At 44.6% G+C, this 13,821-nt stretch overlaps 2 protein-coding genes across 9 annotated transcripts in view; one reads left to right on the top strand and one right to left on the bottom strand.

The window, feature by feature from the left end:
- Window positions 1-6,554, bottom strand: part of Rnf121 (ring finger protein 121) — a 63,520-nt gene extending 56,966 nt beyond the window's left edge. Inside the window, exon 1 of one of the 2 annotated variants that reach the window (XM_087558985.1) lies at window positions 6,240-6,554. In XM_087558985.1, the coding sequence (XP_087415111.1) occupies window positions 6,240-6,266 (27 nt within the window). In that variant the 5' untranslated portion in view covers window positions 6,267-6,554. The remainder of the gene's footprint in view (window positions 1-6,239) is intronic. The other variant, XM_087559001.1, reaches the window with a different exon arrangement.
- Xndc1n (XRCC1 N-terminal domain containing 1, N-terminal like) overlaps window positions 1-13,821 on the top strand; it is a 20,279-nt gene continuing 6,458 nt past the window's right edge. The window contains 5 exon segments of one of the 7 annotated variants that reach the window (NM_001437410.1): window positions 1-435; window positions 5,274-5,448; window positions 7,301-7,442; window positions 10,394-10,549; window positions 12,310-12,488. In NM_001437410.1, the coding sequence (NP_001424339.1) occupies window positions 5,404-5,448; window positions 7,301-7,442; window positions 10,394-10,549; window positions 12,310-12,488 (522 nt within the window). In that variant the 5' untranslated portion in view covers window positions 1-435; window positions 5,274-5,403. 7 annotated transcript variants of the gene reach the window in all.

Here is a 13,821-nt window from a genome sequence, read left to right on the forward strand (position 1 = left end):
GAGTCCGACCCGGAAATTTAAATACCACTTGCTAAGGGAGGACTGTAGAGCGTGAAAATATATATTAAAAACTCCTGAACGTGGGGTTTTGTTGTTTTGTTTTTAGATGTAGGATCTGCTGTACTTCCTCAGTAGAAGTCATCTTTCAGAAATAGCGGCTTCTTTAGGACTCAAAATCCGTTTTGGGCTACAGTGGGAAGGCTAGAAAGGGGAGGTCACGGGACGGAATTGGCGGGAGAATAAGATCTGAGCACCGAAACTGAAGCTACTACGACATGAAGTTTATGGACGCGGGTGAGAAGGGTTGGGATTTGTCCTCTGGAGAGGAATAGCTGAAAGGGAAGAGGGTGGCCAACAAGAAAATGAACAGAGCACCCGGTTTCGGGGTCTTAATCCTCAGAGAGACTGAGAGCTGAAGAACCAAATGGGACCTCAGTGAGTAGCAGATAATTGCTATCTATGTGTTTCTTCCTTTTACGTTAGAGATATAAGTAAGAATGAGTCAAAAAAAAAAAAAAAAAAAAACCAACCAAACAAACAAACCAAACCAACAACCCTATTCTCGGGGCTGGAGAGATGGCTCAGTGGTTAAGACCACTGACGGCTCTTCTAGGTAGGGGTCCTGAGTTCAAATCCCAGCAACAACATGGTGGCTCACAACCATCTGTAATGAGATCTGATGTCTTCTTCTGGTGAGTCTAAACAGTTACAGTGTACTTATATATAATAAATACATCTTTAAAAAAAAAAAAAAACAAACCAACTGTTCTCCAGGAGCTCACAGTCGTGTCAAGAGATAACCAAGTAGTTGTTACTGAGGAGGTACCTGTTACTTTGAACGATTATGGGGTGTGTGTGTTTGTGTGTGTGTGTGTGTGTGTGTGTGTGTGTGTGTGTGTGTGTGTGTGTGTAGAAAACAGATGAATAGATTAGAAAGCTATTGTGGCTAGAAATACATTAGGATTCATGGATTTACATGAGTAGGATATTGAAGAAAAAGTCAGATCTGATGGTATATGTTATGCTTGAGGACGAGGCAAAATTACTTAATCAAGACAACCCTGGCATGATTATAACACCTGAGAGCCAACATTTGGGAGGTTGAGGCAGAGGGATCTGAAGTTAAGGGTTGGACTACATAGTTAGACCCTTCTCTCAAAAACAATTTCTTGGGGGCCAGCAGGATGGCTCATTGTTGGAACTGGAGATAGGGCTCCAAGAGTAAGAGCACCTTTTCAGGAGACCCAGGGTGAGTTCCCAGTTACCCATTTGTAACTCCATTTCTAGGAGATTTGACACCTTCCTCTGGCTTCCTCCAGCACTAGGCACACATGTAGTGCATATAGGTACATGTAGGCAAAATACTCTTACACATAAAATATAAGTCCTCTGGGGAGAAGAAAAGATGGCTTAGTGGGAAAAGGCAGTTGCTACCAAGCCTAGTGACCCACATTCCACCTCCAGGACCTGTATGGTAGACGGAGAAAATCTGACTCCTACAAGTTCTTTTCTGACCCTTGCACATCCACCCACACACAAAATAAATAAATGTAAAAAATAAATTTAATAAAAAATGTTGGCTAGCTTGGGTTCCGTAGCAGATACAAGGTCAGCCAAGACTATGTAGCAAGATTGTGTCTTTAAAAAAAAAAAAAAAGAATCTTGAGAGACGCTTACCTAAAGACAGTCAGATATTGTTAAAACACTTGTTATTAAAGAATAATTGAGGGGTTGGGGATTTAGCTAAGCAGTAGAGCACTTGCCTAGCAAGCGCAAGGCCCTGGGTTCGGTCCCCAGCTCCGAAAAAAAGAAAAAAAAAAAAGAATAATTGAACCAGAATAATGAATACATGAGCGTTCATTTACTTTCTTGTATTTTTGCATTTATTTAAATTTTTAGCCTAGGCCAAGCATGTTGGTACATTCCTTTAATCCCTGCATTCAGCAGGTAGAGAAAGCGGATTGTGAGTTTAGATACCAGCCTGGTTTACAAAGTAAGTTTTAGGACAGCCAGGGCTGCTCTACAGGAGAACCCTGCCTTGAAAAGCCAAAATCTAATGAATAAAATTTTAGTCTGGAGAGCTGATTAAGTGAGTAAAGAATGTTTTGTGTGTGCAGAACCTGAGTTCAAATCCCCAGCACCCACATAAAAATGCCAGGAGGCTGGTTGTGGTGATGAAAGCATTTAATCCGTACATCCAGGAAGCAGAGACCAGCCCGATCTGCATAGCAAGTTCTACGTTAGCCAAGACAGTATTAGAAAAAAGTCTGTAACCTCAAGACTGGGAAGTGGAGAGAGGAGGGTCCCAGGGATTTACTGGCAGGCCCTCCTAGCCGATCTCTGAGCTAGGTTAGAGTCAAGAGCACCCGACTCAAAAAGTAAAGGGGAGAAGTGATAGAGGACACCTGACACCACAGGCCTTATGAGTGCATACATCTATGCACTCATAGAACATTTATGAGCTGTGTGTGGTGGCTCACACTTATTTTTTTTTTAAAGAGTTATTTACTTTATTTATCTGAGTACACTGTAGTTGTCTTCAGACACCAGAAGAGGGCATCGGATCTCATTACAGATGGTTGTGAGCCACCATGTGGTTGCTGGGATTTGAACTCAGGACCTCTGGAAGAGCAGTCAGTGCTCTTAACCACTGGTGGCTCACACTTCTAATCACAAAACTTGGGAAGTGGAAGCAGAGTTGCCATGAATTCAAAATGGGCCTGAGCCACATCGTAAGTTCTATACTCACCTGGGCTACGAAGTGAGACTGTTCAGAAAAAAAATAAAAACAAAAAATGCAAACCCAAAAAAATTGAGCAAAGACCATACCCAGATGAAAATTTATGCCTGTTTATTTATGGATAGGTTCTTGCCATGTTGCCCAAGCTGGCCCTGTACAAATGAATTTTTTTTTTTAATTCTCCTGTGGTAACTGTTATCTTTGAGGCTCACTGTCTCCCTCTGCTAGCCTAGGGCTTGCCCTAGAAGCTTCTAGCATCTGTACAATCTTATCTGGGCCTAGATTATTTTCAGCCCCTCATATTTAGTGCTGAATAAGCTCATTCTTTCTCATTCTTTCTGAACTCTGGCTGGCTGGTTCAATTCAGCTCAAACTCCTCCCAGGCTGACTGATTCAATATGACTCCTTTCCACTTCTCACTGAATTGCCCTGCTTGGCCTCAAACTAACTAGCAATCGTTCTAATCTTCTGGCTTATCATTCCCTGACTTGTTCTCTCTTCAACCTGTCTCTGTAAAACTCCCTCAATAAAACTGTCTTTTCCCTCTCTCCCTTTGCACTGTTCCTTTCTTAAAATTTTTTTTATTTATGTACAGAAAACTTAGTGTACATTTAACCCAGTTTAGTGGCGAGTTCTCTAGCCTTTGCCTTTTCCAGCTTGGCAATGCAAGCCACAGACTTAGGATCCAGGACGTTGCCTTCCCAGTGGTGGCCTCATATCTATTGTGGTAATTTCCCTAATAGCTTCCACCAGCTTAGCCAGAGCACCCTTGTCTTCAGAGTTAACCTGTGTGAAGGCAGCAGTGGCGCATGTCTTCCTGTGGACCAAGTGCCTCAGTCTGACCTTTCCCTTGATGATGCAGTAGGGCACCCCCATCTTTCAACACAGGGCAGGCAGGAAAACCACCAACTCAATGGGGTCTACATCGTGGGCGATCACCTTCTTGTTCTTCATCAAGGTGGTGACTGTATTGACCCCTACTCGGAGGACAGGTGGTCTCTTAGGTGGGATGTCCCCTTTGCCAGCAGCTTTCTTTCAGCACAGGCCAGCAGCCTTTGCTTCTCCTGCTTTGTCTCTGGCCTGTACTTGTGGGCAAGCTTACGCAGATGAGTAAATGTTTGCCCCTCCAGGGCCTGGGTGAACTGGTACTTTGAGCTGCTTATAGAGAGAGGATGGCTCTTTGCCACTGCAGCCTGATGTATGGGGCCATTTGACGAAGCGTGTTAGATCTCTTTTGGGCTGGAGGTCCTGCCCAATGCCAAAGTTCTTAGGCCTTTTCTCAAACAAAGGATTGACCACCTTTTTGGACTCCTGTTTCTTGATGACAGTGGGGTCATGGCCACCTTCTTCTCCTTGGCCTTCTTTCCTTTGGGCATCTTGCTCAACTGGAGGAGAGAGCACTATTCCGTGTTAAGTAGCTACTCTTTCTTCTCTTTTCTCATGGGAATTGGACACATCCTATTCTGTCAAATCTTTCTCTGATTTGTCATTTGTCTGCTTCGAAATTAGACATCACTTTCAAACATGGGTGCTTCCTTCTACAAATTAACTTTACCTTCATTGTTTATATTAAAGCTAACAGCTGGGGTTGGGGATTTAGCTCAGTGGTAGAGCGCTTGGCTAGCAAGCGCAAGGCCCTGGGTTCGGTCCCCAGCTCCGGGAAAAAAAAAAAAAAAAGCTAACAGCTGAGCCACACCACAACTAGAAACTGTTTTCTTTTCCAGTAAATAACACAATCTTGGGGTTCACAATGTGATCAAATATCCTGCAACATGCCCCAAACTCTACCAACCGTTCATCCATAGCTGGGTAATGGATGCACCTGGCTCCTGTGAGCTTTTTTTTTTTTTTTTTTTTTTTCTTGATGTACATTTGGTGTTTGACCTACATGTATGACTGGGTGAGGGTGTCAGATCTTCTGGAACTGAAGTTACAGCCAGCCGTGAGCTGCCTTGTGGTTACTGGGATTTGAACACTTGGGTCCTCTGTAAGAGCAGCCAGTGCTCTTAACCTCTGAGCCTGAAGACAAAATAAGTTATAAAAACCAAAAACCAAAAACCAAAAACCAGTGTTGCTCCATCTTACCAGCCCAATCCTGAGGCCACAGAGAAGGGCGGCTTACAGCACCACTCATGTTCTCGGGGGCGGGCTTAAATATAAACTCGGCACTACTGGAGTAATTGTTTACTTTGCTGCCTTGTTTCCCTGAGGCTTTCTCAATTGTGGGACAGGGGAGTGTCTCTAAGTGATCCAGATCTGCTCCCTACAGACCCTGATGGCCCCAAGAAGTGAGGCAACTACTGTAAATAAATAATTCTTGTTATCAGAGTGGCTCACGCCTTTAATCCCAGCCTTTGGGAGGCAGAGGCAGGTGGATCTCTGTGAGTTCAAGGCCAGCCTATTCCACAGAGTGAGTTCCGGGACAGCCACGCCTGCACAGAGAAACCCTGTCTTGAAAACAGTAAGCTTATTTTACTTTTGTTCATTTTCTTTCTTTGCTTTCTTTCTCCCCCCCCCCCCCTTTTTTTTTCAGGAGTAATGTAAGGACTCTTCTTCTTCCAAAAGCTACCAAGAGCAAAACATAGACCGTGTCACCGTGGTTACAGAAGACATCCTGGGAGGAAGCATATCTGCCTCACAAATAAAGAAGCTGGTGGCCTCCGATGGCTCCTGTGAAGATCAGCCATGTGGTGTCATTTTCCTCTCAGGTACCCTAGTCACCAGCCAACCAAGGGCTCTTCTCTTGCTGATTACAAGGAATGGATAAATAGAGGAAACTTGCTGTGCTTCGTAGGCAGCTGACAAAGCGCTGGGCCTGTCTACACCACAGTCCCTAGATAGCAGCTTGGTCATTCTGCTGCTGAAATAAAGCAAGGGCTGTCAAGGCCATACTTGACCTATGAGGATACAGTGACTGCCATCAAACGTGCTGTCTTTCTGATTGTCTACAAGTTCCATCTTTGATAGATCCCAGGCCCAGTGCCGGTCTCATGGGGACTGTTAGGGACTTCCCACTCGTCATTTGCTTCATCCACTTATCCCCCTCTCTTTCCTTCCATTTCACTGATCCTTTTTGATGGGTGCCATTGACATTTGGGTGACTCAGTCTATTTTAAAGCAGTACCATTGCCATGGTAGAATATTTAGCATCCCTAATGGCAATATTACTGCGTAGGAATTATGACAGTCAAAAGTATCCCCACACGGGGCTCTCGAGATGGTGCAGTGGTTAGAGCACGTGCTGCCCTACAGAAGGTGTAGTTTCAATTCCTAGCACCCATATGGTGGCTTGCAACCATACTTAACCCCAATTTCAGGGAATCCAACAGCCAAATAAGTGGTGAACATACATGTATCCTGGCAAAACAGTCATACACATAAAATAAAAGTAAGTTATTTTGTTAAATCCCTGAGCGTTTCAGAGCGCGTCCTTAGATGGTGCTTAGGAGCCACTACGTAATCCACAGACTTAACTAAAAAGTGTTTTCGCCCTCCTTACCTGCAGGTCAGCTTGAGCTCTCCTCATCGTCCTTCTCCTCTTTTTCTTCGTTTCTTTGAGACTCACTATACACCTCTCTATACACCAGGATGGCCTCTAACTCAAAAAAGATGTACCTGCCTTTGCTCCTGAGTATAGTTTGCTTTTGTAGGTTTTTGTTTGTTTGAGAGAAGGTCTTGCCCTGTAGCCCAGGCTGACCTTTAACTCAACCGTGTATCCTAGGTTGACCTCCAACTCTCAAATCATCCTGCTTCAGCCTCCTGGGTGCCGGAATTCTAGGTGTGTTCCGCCATACCTACCTTCCCTCCTTCAAGTGTTTTGTCATAGAATCTTCCAGAATTCTGTGGAGACTGTTCTAGAAGCTGAAGAGAGGAATGAAAGCATATCTGTAGCCTCCCTCCCCAACACATATTTTAGAGCTTTACTTTTATTTTACATGAAAAACATTCACACACATGTGACACTAACAGTTAAAAGAAAGATTTTATTGCCGAAACAAACAAACCGAAAAAGAGTACAGTCTTTTGCTGGGTGTAGTGGTGCACATCTGTAATTGTAATTCTTGGGAAGAGTTTATGTTTGAAGCTAGCCTGGGCTATATAAACAAAAAAATCTTATTTCATAGAATTATTTTAGAGGTAAATAAATGTCTGTGTAAGGTCTTATGAATAAAGAACTATTAATATACTATACTGTTGAGAGCTCTACTTTTAGAAACAGGATTGTGTTTTGCTCAGTTATTTACCCTGAAGTTTTGGATCAGTTTTAAAGTTCCCCGAGCCCTGCCTCCCATGCTTCAGTTTATTTATCTAACTAAAGAGAAGTAGTGGTAACAGCCCAAGAGTCCAAGTAAGGAGGCTTGAATGAGGTTGTCTGGTCAGAGAGTTAGAGGTGAGCCCGAGAGTCAGGCTGCCTGACTTCCTGTGGATGCCTCTGGTACTTTCTGTCATGTGGAGGGGCCTCAGCAGGTCTGGAATTGTAGACATCTCTTATTCTTAGGTGTCCTACTTTCCCTCATGAGCTCAGAAACCCTCCTGATTTTCTCTTCCTCTCTGATGTAGGATCCCAAATATCCTGTGGAGAACTTGCTGAACCCAGACAGTCATAAGGGACCTTGGCTCAGCTGCCCTCGGGACAAGACTGGGCAACTGAAAGTGGAGTTTCAGCTGGAGAGAGCAGTGCCCATAAGCTACATCGATGTCGGTAAGTGTGTTTTCAGGGCCTTCGGGGCCTCTGAGGAATGAGACCCTCCCCACTCCTCCCCACTCCCTCAACTCTCTCACTTCATTCTGGCTAGTAGCCTTCTGGAATAAGTCCTGCCTAGGTGTGAAGGGAAAACGTGGTCCTTGCCCTTGGGGAAGGTTCGGTGTTGAAGAACTCCAAAGTCTGTGTGTGCGGCACACTCCCTGCAGTCCTAGCACTGGGGTAGAGATGAACTTCTACATGGAGATCACTGATGTGCTGCATAGTTATAAGTCAAGTTGACACAAGCTAAAGTCATCTGAGTGGAGGGAGCCTCATTTATGAAAATGCCTCCAATTCAAGGCCTACAGAGTTAGTTCAGCACAGCCAGGGCTACATAAAGATAATGTCTCAAAAACCAAATGAACAAAAAAATAAAGAGAAATGCCTCCATAAGATTGGGCTGTAGGCGGGGCTGGGGATTTAGCTCAGTGGTAGAGCGCTCACCTAGGAAGCGCAAGGCCCTGGGTTCGGTCCCCAGCTCCGAAAAAAAGAACCAAAAAAAAAAAAAAAAAAAAAAAAAAAAGATTGGGCTGTAGGCAAGACTGTAGAGCATTAGGGGTTGGGGATTTAGCTCAGTGGTTCGGTCCCCAGCTCCGAAAAAAAGAAAAAAAAAAAAAAAAAAAAAAGACTGTAGAGCATTTTCTTAGTGATTAATGTGGGAAGCCCTTTTTCAGTGGTTCCTGGTTTCCATAGGAAAGCAGGCAGCTGGGCAGTGGTGGTGCACGCCTTTAATCCCAGCACTTGGTAGGCAGAGGCAAGTGGATCTCTGCATTTGAGGCCAGCCTAGACTACAAAGTTAGTTTCAAGACAACTAGGGCTACGCACAAAAACACTGTCTTGAAAAAAAAGAAAAAGAAAAAGAAAGGAAAAATAAAAAAGAAAAGAAAGCTAAGCAAGCCAGAATTCAGTACCTTCCATGGCCTCTGCATCAGCTCCTGCCTCCAGGTTCCTGCCCTGTGTGAGTTCCTGTCCCCACTGCTTTCAGGGATGAACATTGATATGAAAGTATAAACTAAATAAACCCTTTCCTCCCCAACTTTGCTTTGGTAACAGTGGCCTATGTGGCAAGCCCCAGGCTAGTAAAAGACTGTCTTTAAAAGACAAGGTGAGGGTATTGGAGAGGTGGCTGAATGGTTAAGAGCACTGCCTGCTCTTCTAGAGGACATAGGTTCAATTCTCAGTACCTACATGGTGACTAACAGACATCTGTAAGTTCAGATCCAGGTGATCGGACTCCCTTTTCTGCTGTCTGAGGACAAGCACACAAGTGGTACACAGACATGCATGCAGCAAAACACCCATACACATACAACAAAACAATTTAAAAAAAAGATGGACTGCACCTGAGGAACAGAGGCCGTCCTCCTCTTCCATATGTTGGCAGCATGCACGCATATACACATCCAATAAAGAGAACACAATGTGAATGGTACTTCTAGAATTATGCTGTGAACTCCCCTGCTTCAATGTGTACACCCTGGGTAAAGCCTTAGGGCACTGACATAATGATAGATAGTATATATATCTATAAAATCTTTAGAGGGGTATAAGGTATTATATATATGTATTTATGTTTTATATAGTTGTATAATTATATATAAATACAATGAATATAAATATTTCTATTTATATTTATAACACAAATGAATATGATTATATTATATTACATTATATACATGTATATTATCATATATAATTATATATTATAATTATATATATAATACCTTATACACCTCTAGAGATCAGTGTCAGGGGGCTGAAAGTGAAATGTCCGTAGGAGTTTATAGATTACAAAAGTTGATGCCAGTTATGATGGTACATCACTTTAATTCAAGTACTTGAGAGACAAGCAGTCAGATCTCTTGTGAATTTGAGGAACAGCCTGGTCTACATAAGTGAACTCCAGGCCATCCAAGGCAACGTAGAAAGACTGTCTTAACAGAAAACAAACAAATTTAGAATTCTTCAGACCTAAGAATGGCTAGAGGCCACTGTCTTGGCTTTCTCAGGACAGAAAATGGTGGTTCCCTTCCAGGGCAGGTTTCAGGCCGAGGTGGCTATGGTTGTGGGGCTCTGGTGCCAGGGGGCTCTCCCAGCGATCTGTCTCCCAGCTAGGTGCATGGGTTCGGGCGAGGTGGAGAGAACTCGGGCAGGGAAGGGGCACAGCTTTCCCCACCCCCGCTACCAGTCATTTTCCTTTGCACTGCTGTTGCTTGGGTTGCTTCGGCCAGGCTGAGCCCGCAGGGGACTGACTAGCCAGCGACGGGTGCAGGGGAGCTTTTGGTGGCGTTTTCGGGACAGCAGATCTCTTCCCCAAGTGGCGGTGTTACAGCTCTTATGGCAGAAGATTTGATGGAATAATTCCTGCATACTTTTAATTCTGAATATAACACTTAAATACAGTTTTTTGGATAGGTCAGTGTCTGACAGCGGGTACTTCCTATTGGTTTGGCCTGAGAGCTTGGGAAGACCTCATCTACATATTCGGGGGCGTGATCCTGTTCCGGTCCTCACCTGTGTAGGAGGGGTTTGGGGCACTGCTGTACTTGACTGGACTGTCTCAAACTTCTCTGCAGGAGTTTGGGGGGGATGCAGCTACGTGAGACCCTGATATCCTGAGAGGCTGGGAATGTACCTGCCGTCCCTCTTAGGGTCTCCCGGAGATTCGACCTATCTCGACCACGAATCAGGGTACCTTTCACTGCCCACCGCCCCACATCTGGTGACCCTTCACCAACATTTAATGGCCTGGGGTTTCATTCCATGGCAATTGGTGGCTCCTTGTGTGACCCCACATGCTGCCAGCACTCTGTGGCTTCCGACTGCTGTAGAGTGGAGTGTCCCCTTCCCACCCCACACTCTCATCTACAATCATCCTCATCTCATCGTCTTCCACTTTTTGTCCTCAGGTAACTGTGGCTGTGCTTTTCTACAGATTGACGTGGGTCGTTCTTCTTGGCCCCTGGACAGACCTTTTGTCACCCTGCTCCCTGCAACCATGCTCATGTCCCTCACTGACTCAAAGGAGGGGAAGAACCGCTCAGGGGTCCGGATGTTTAAAGATGGTAAAGAGGGCAAAAGCAGAAAGGCAGATGCAGTGTAGAGGAGGGCAGGTCTTAGTGCTGCTGGGCATAGATTATGGGAGGGAGCCTGAGCAAGGGTTTAGCTCATCTGTTAGGGGAACAGGGTAAGCTAATGTTTGTGTGAGTTCTGCCTGGTGACAATGTCAGGGTATATATGAGTACGACTTATATATCTACCTGTGACTCATTAGTGTCTGACTCATTGTGGTTCAGGGTTTTGGTTGTTTGTGCAGCCCAGGCTAGCCTCACATACTTCCTGCCCTAGCCTCCCAGGCACTGGAATTTCAGCATGTACCACAGCACCCATACTGATATATATGTTTTTATTTGAATAATTTTGTTTAATTTCTAGCATAACAAAAAGGAAAAAAGTATAAAATAAATTTTGCTGGCTATATTTACATAATATATAGTTTCTCTTGAATTCTGCTTGTGCAAATCTATATTCACCTGGCACTGTAACAGATGCATAAGATATGATTCTGGACTCTCAGGAATACAGTCTGTTTATTTGTGTTTAAATTGGACATTTGTGTCTTGTACAGTAAGAGCAAGAATTTGGAAAGGTTTTTGAGGTATAGGGAATGATATACTGACTGGATTATGTTAGGAATCAAAATGTGAAGTTTGGGGGGCTGGAGAGATTGCACAGAGGTTAAGAGCACTGTCTGCTCTTCCAGAGGTCCTGAGTTCAATTCCCAGCAACCACATGGTGATTCATAACCATTTTTTTAAAGATTTATTTATTATATATAAGTACACTGTAGCTGTCTTCACCAGAAGAGGGCATCGGATCCCATTACAGATGGTTGTGAGCCACCATGTGGTTGCTGGGATTTGAACTCAAGACCTCTGGAAGAGCAGTCAGGGCTCTTAACCACTGAGCCATCTCTCCAGCCCGATTCATAACCATTTTTAATGAGATCTGGTGCCCTCTTCTGGCACGCAGGCATACATGCAGGCAGAGCACTATGCATAGTGAATATTTTTTTTTAAATGTGAAGTTTGTGATATTGGTGTTTGGTACTGTGGCGGCTGCATGGAGTGGGTAGGAGTTTGCGGGAGGTTGTACCCTCATGTTCAGGAAGGTGGAGACTGGTATAGAACTATGATGGAGGAGTGGTTAGAAAACAAGGAACTAGACCTCACCTGTTTTCCAAACCTTTCCCTGAGCAACCCAGCCTGAAGGGATGTGTACTGGTGATCTCCATTCTTCCTCTTGTTGGGATTGGCCTTGTCTTTCCTTTCTTCTGATTTGAACTTTCTCCCTTTCTGCCTTCTTCTCTGTTGCTCAAGCCGCCCATACTTGAGTACACACACACACACACACCTCCTTCTTCCCCTCCCCTTTTCCCTCTCTCCAGGGTCTTATGTAGCCTAAGCAGACCTCACACTTGCTTTGCAATCCAGGCTAGCTTTGAACTCCTGATCCTCTTGCCTCTATTCCCATGCTGAGATCACAGCCATGCACATCCATACCTAGCTTTTCTCTCTCCCCCCCCCTCTCATTTGTAAATATTTATTTCTATCTTTTTATTTATGTAGATGTGGAGGGGTGGGTATATGTACTTGTACCTGTGGAGGCCAAAAGAGGGTGTGGGATCCCTGGGACTAGAATTATAGGTAAACCACGTGACATGGGTGCTAGGAACTGAACTCTCATCCTCTGTAAGAATAACAAGTACTCTTAACTACTGAGCCATCTCTCCAGCCCTTCCTTTTTCTATGATGTTTTTCTTCAGATGATTTTCTGACTCCAGCCTCAGGAGAATCATGGGATCGACTTCGATTGACCTGCTCCCAACCTTTCACACGTCATCAATCCTTTGGCCTGGCCTTCCTCCGAGTACGTTCCTCTCTAGACTCTCTGTCTGACCCTGTAAAGGATCCCTCATCCCCTGGGAGCTCTGGGCTTAATCAGGTATGTTCAATGGTGGGGAAAGGATTTACTTTTCTCTAACTTTTTAGTTCCTAGTTAGAACCTGATACTGACTGAAGAGAAGAAAACAGAGAGGAGAGTATAAGACTTCCTGTGTATGAGTCTGTTGGCGTGACTGAGACATGGCATGGTTAAGTGGAAGGATTGTGTTGTAGACATGAGAAAGAATACAGCCAGAGGCACCCAGAAGAATACAGGGCAGAAGGAAGTGGAGAGAGAGAGAGAAAAGCTGGGGAGAGCAAATAGAGCGAGCATGGTGAGAGAAACATGGGGGGCGGGGGGTGTAGTCGGAACAAAAATAGCAGTGTTATAAGGAAAATAAGTGGCTGAGGAGAGAAGTCTGTGAGCTCGAGGGGGGTTAGGGGAGGAGAAGAGAGGAGAAGGGCAGGATGCCAGCTAGCATGGACTGTGAAATATGGAACAGGTACTCCTGATACGAGGGAGCACAAGGGCTGGCCTGTACCTTAGTATGCTAATACGCACCACAGGCTGCCATTCGCCTCTTCTGCCAGTGGTAAGGGAAATAATCCCTTTTGGTAGAGGGGAACTGGCTTCACAGTTGCTGAGCAACGCTGGCTTTTATCTAAACACAGAATCCTCCTATATCCAGGTTGAGCCCATTTCTGGGTATTTGGACTGCCTTTCACAGTTTGGGGAATCAGAGTCTGCTTTGGACCTAAAACGCCCTTGTTTTGTGGAATGAATTCCTCTTTTTCTTTTACAGAGCAAAGATGTGAGTGAGTCGAATACAGTCTACACAAGCTGTTGGGCCATTTGTTCTTTAGCTATATTGAAATTGTTTTTGGATTTCAACTTAACATGTTATTTCTGGGTTTGCAAGGAGTTCTCACTTGGAAGCCCCAAGGCAGCCCCAGTGCCTTGCAAAGCCCTCTGTATCTTTAGATACACGCCTGGTGAATCATTTCCTCTGAGCACTCGGGAGGCAGAGGCAGGTGGATCTCTCATGAGTTCTTGTTTTGAGACAGGTTTTCTCTATAGCCCTGGCTGTCTCTGTAGACCAGGCTGACCTTGAACTCAGATATTAAAAGTGAACCACCACTGCCTGGCACAGGAATAATTTTTTGGTTTTTGTTTTGTTTTTGTTTTGGGGAAACTTGGGGACTTGGGGTTTGTTTGTTTGTTTGTTTGTTTTTCAAAGCAGGGTTTCTCTGTGTATCAGCCTTGGCTGCCCTGGAACTCATGCTGATCAGGTTGGCCTCAAACTCACAGAAATCCACTTGCCTCTGCCTCCCAAGTCCTGGGATTAAAGGCATGAGCTACCACTGCCAGATGAAATAATGGTTTGTTTGGTTTT

Source organism: Rattus norvegicus, chromosome 1, assembly GCF_021556685.1.
Source record: "Rattus norvegicus strain SHRSP/BbbUtx chromosome 1, alternate assembly SHRSP_T2T, whole genome shotgun sequence".
In the NCBI taxonomy this organism is placed as follows: domain Eukaryota; kingdom Metazoa; phylum Chordata; class Mammalia; order Rodentia; family Muridae; genus Rattus; species Rattus norvegicus.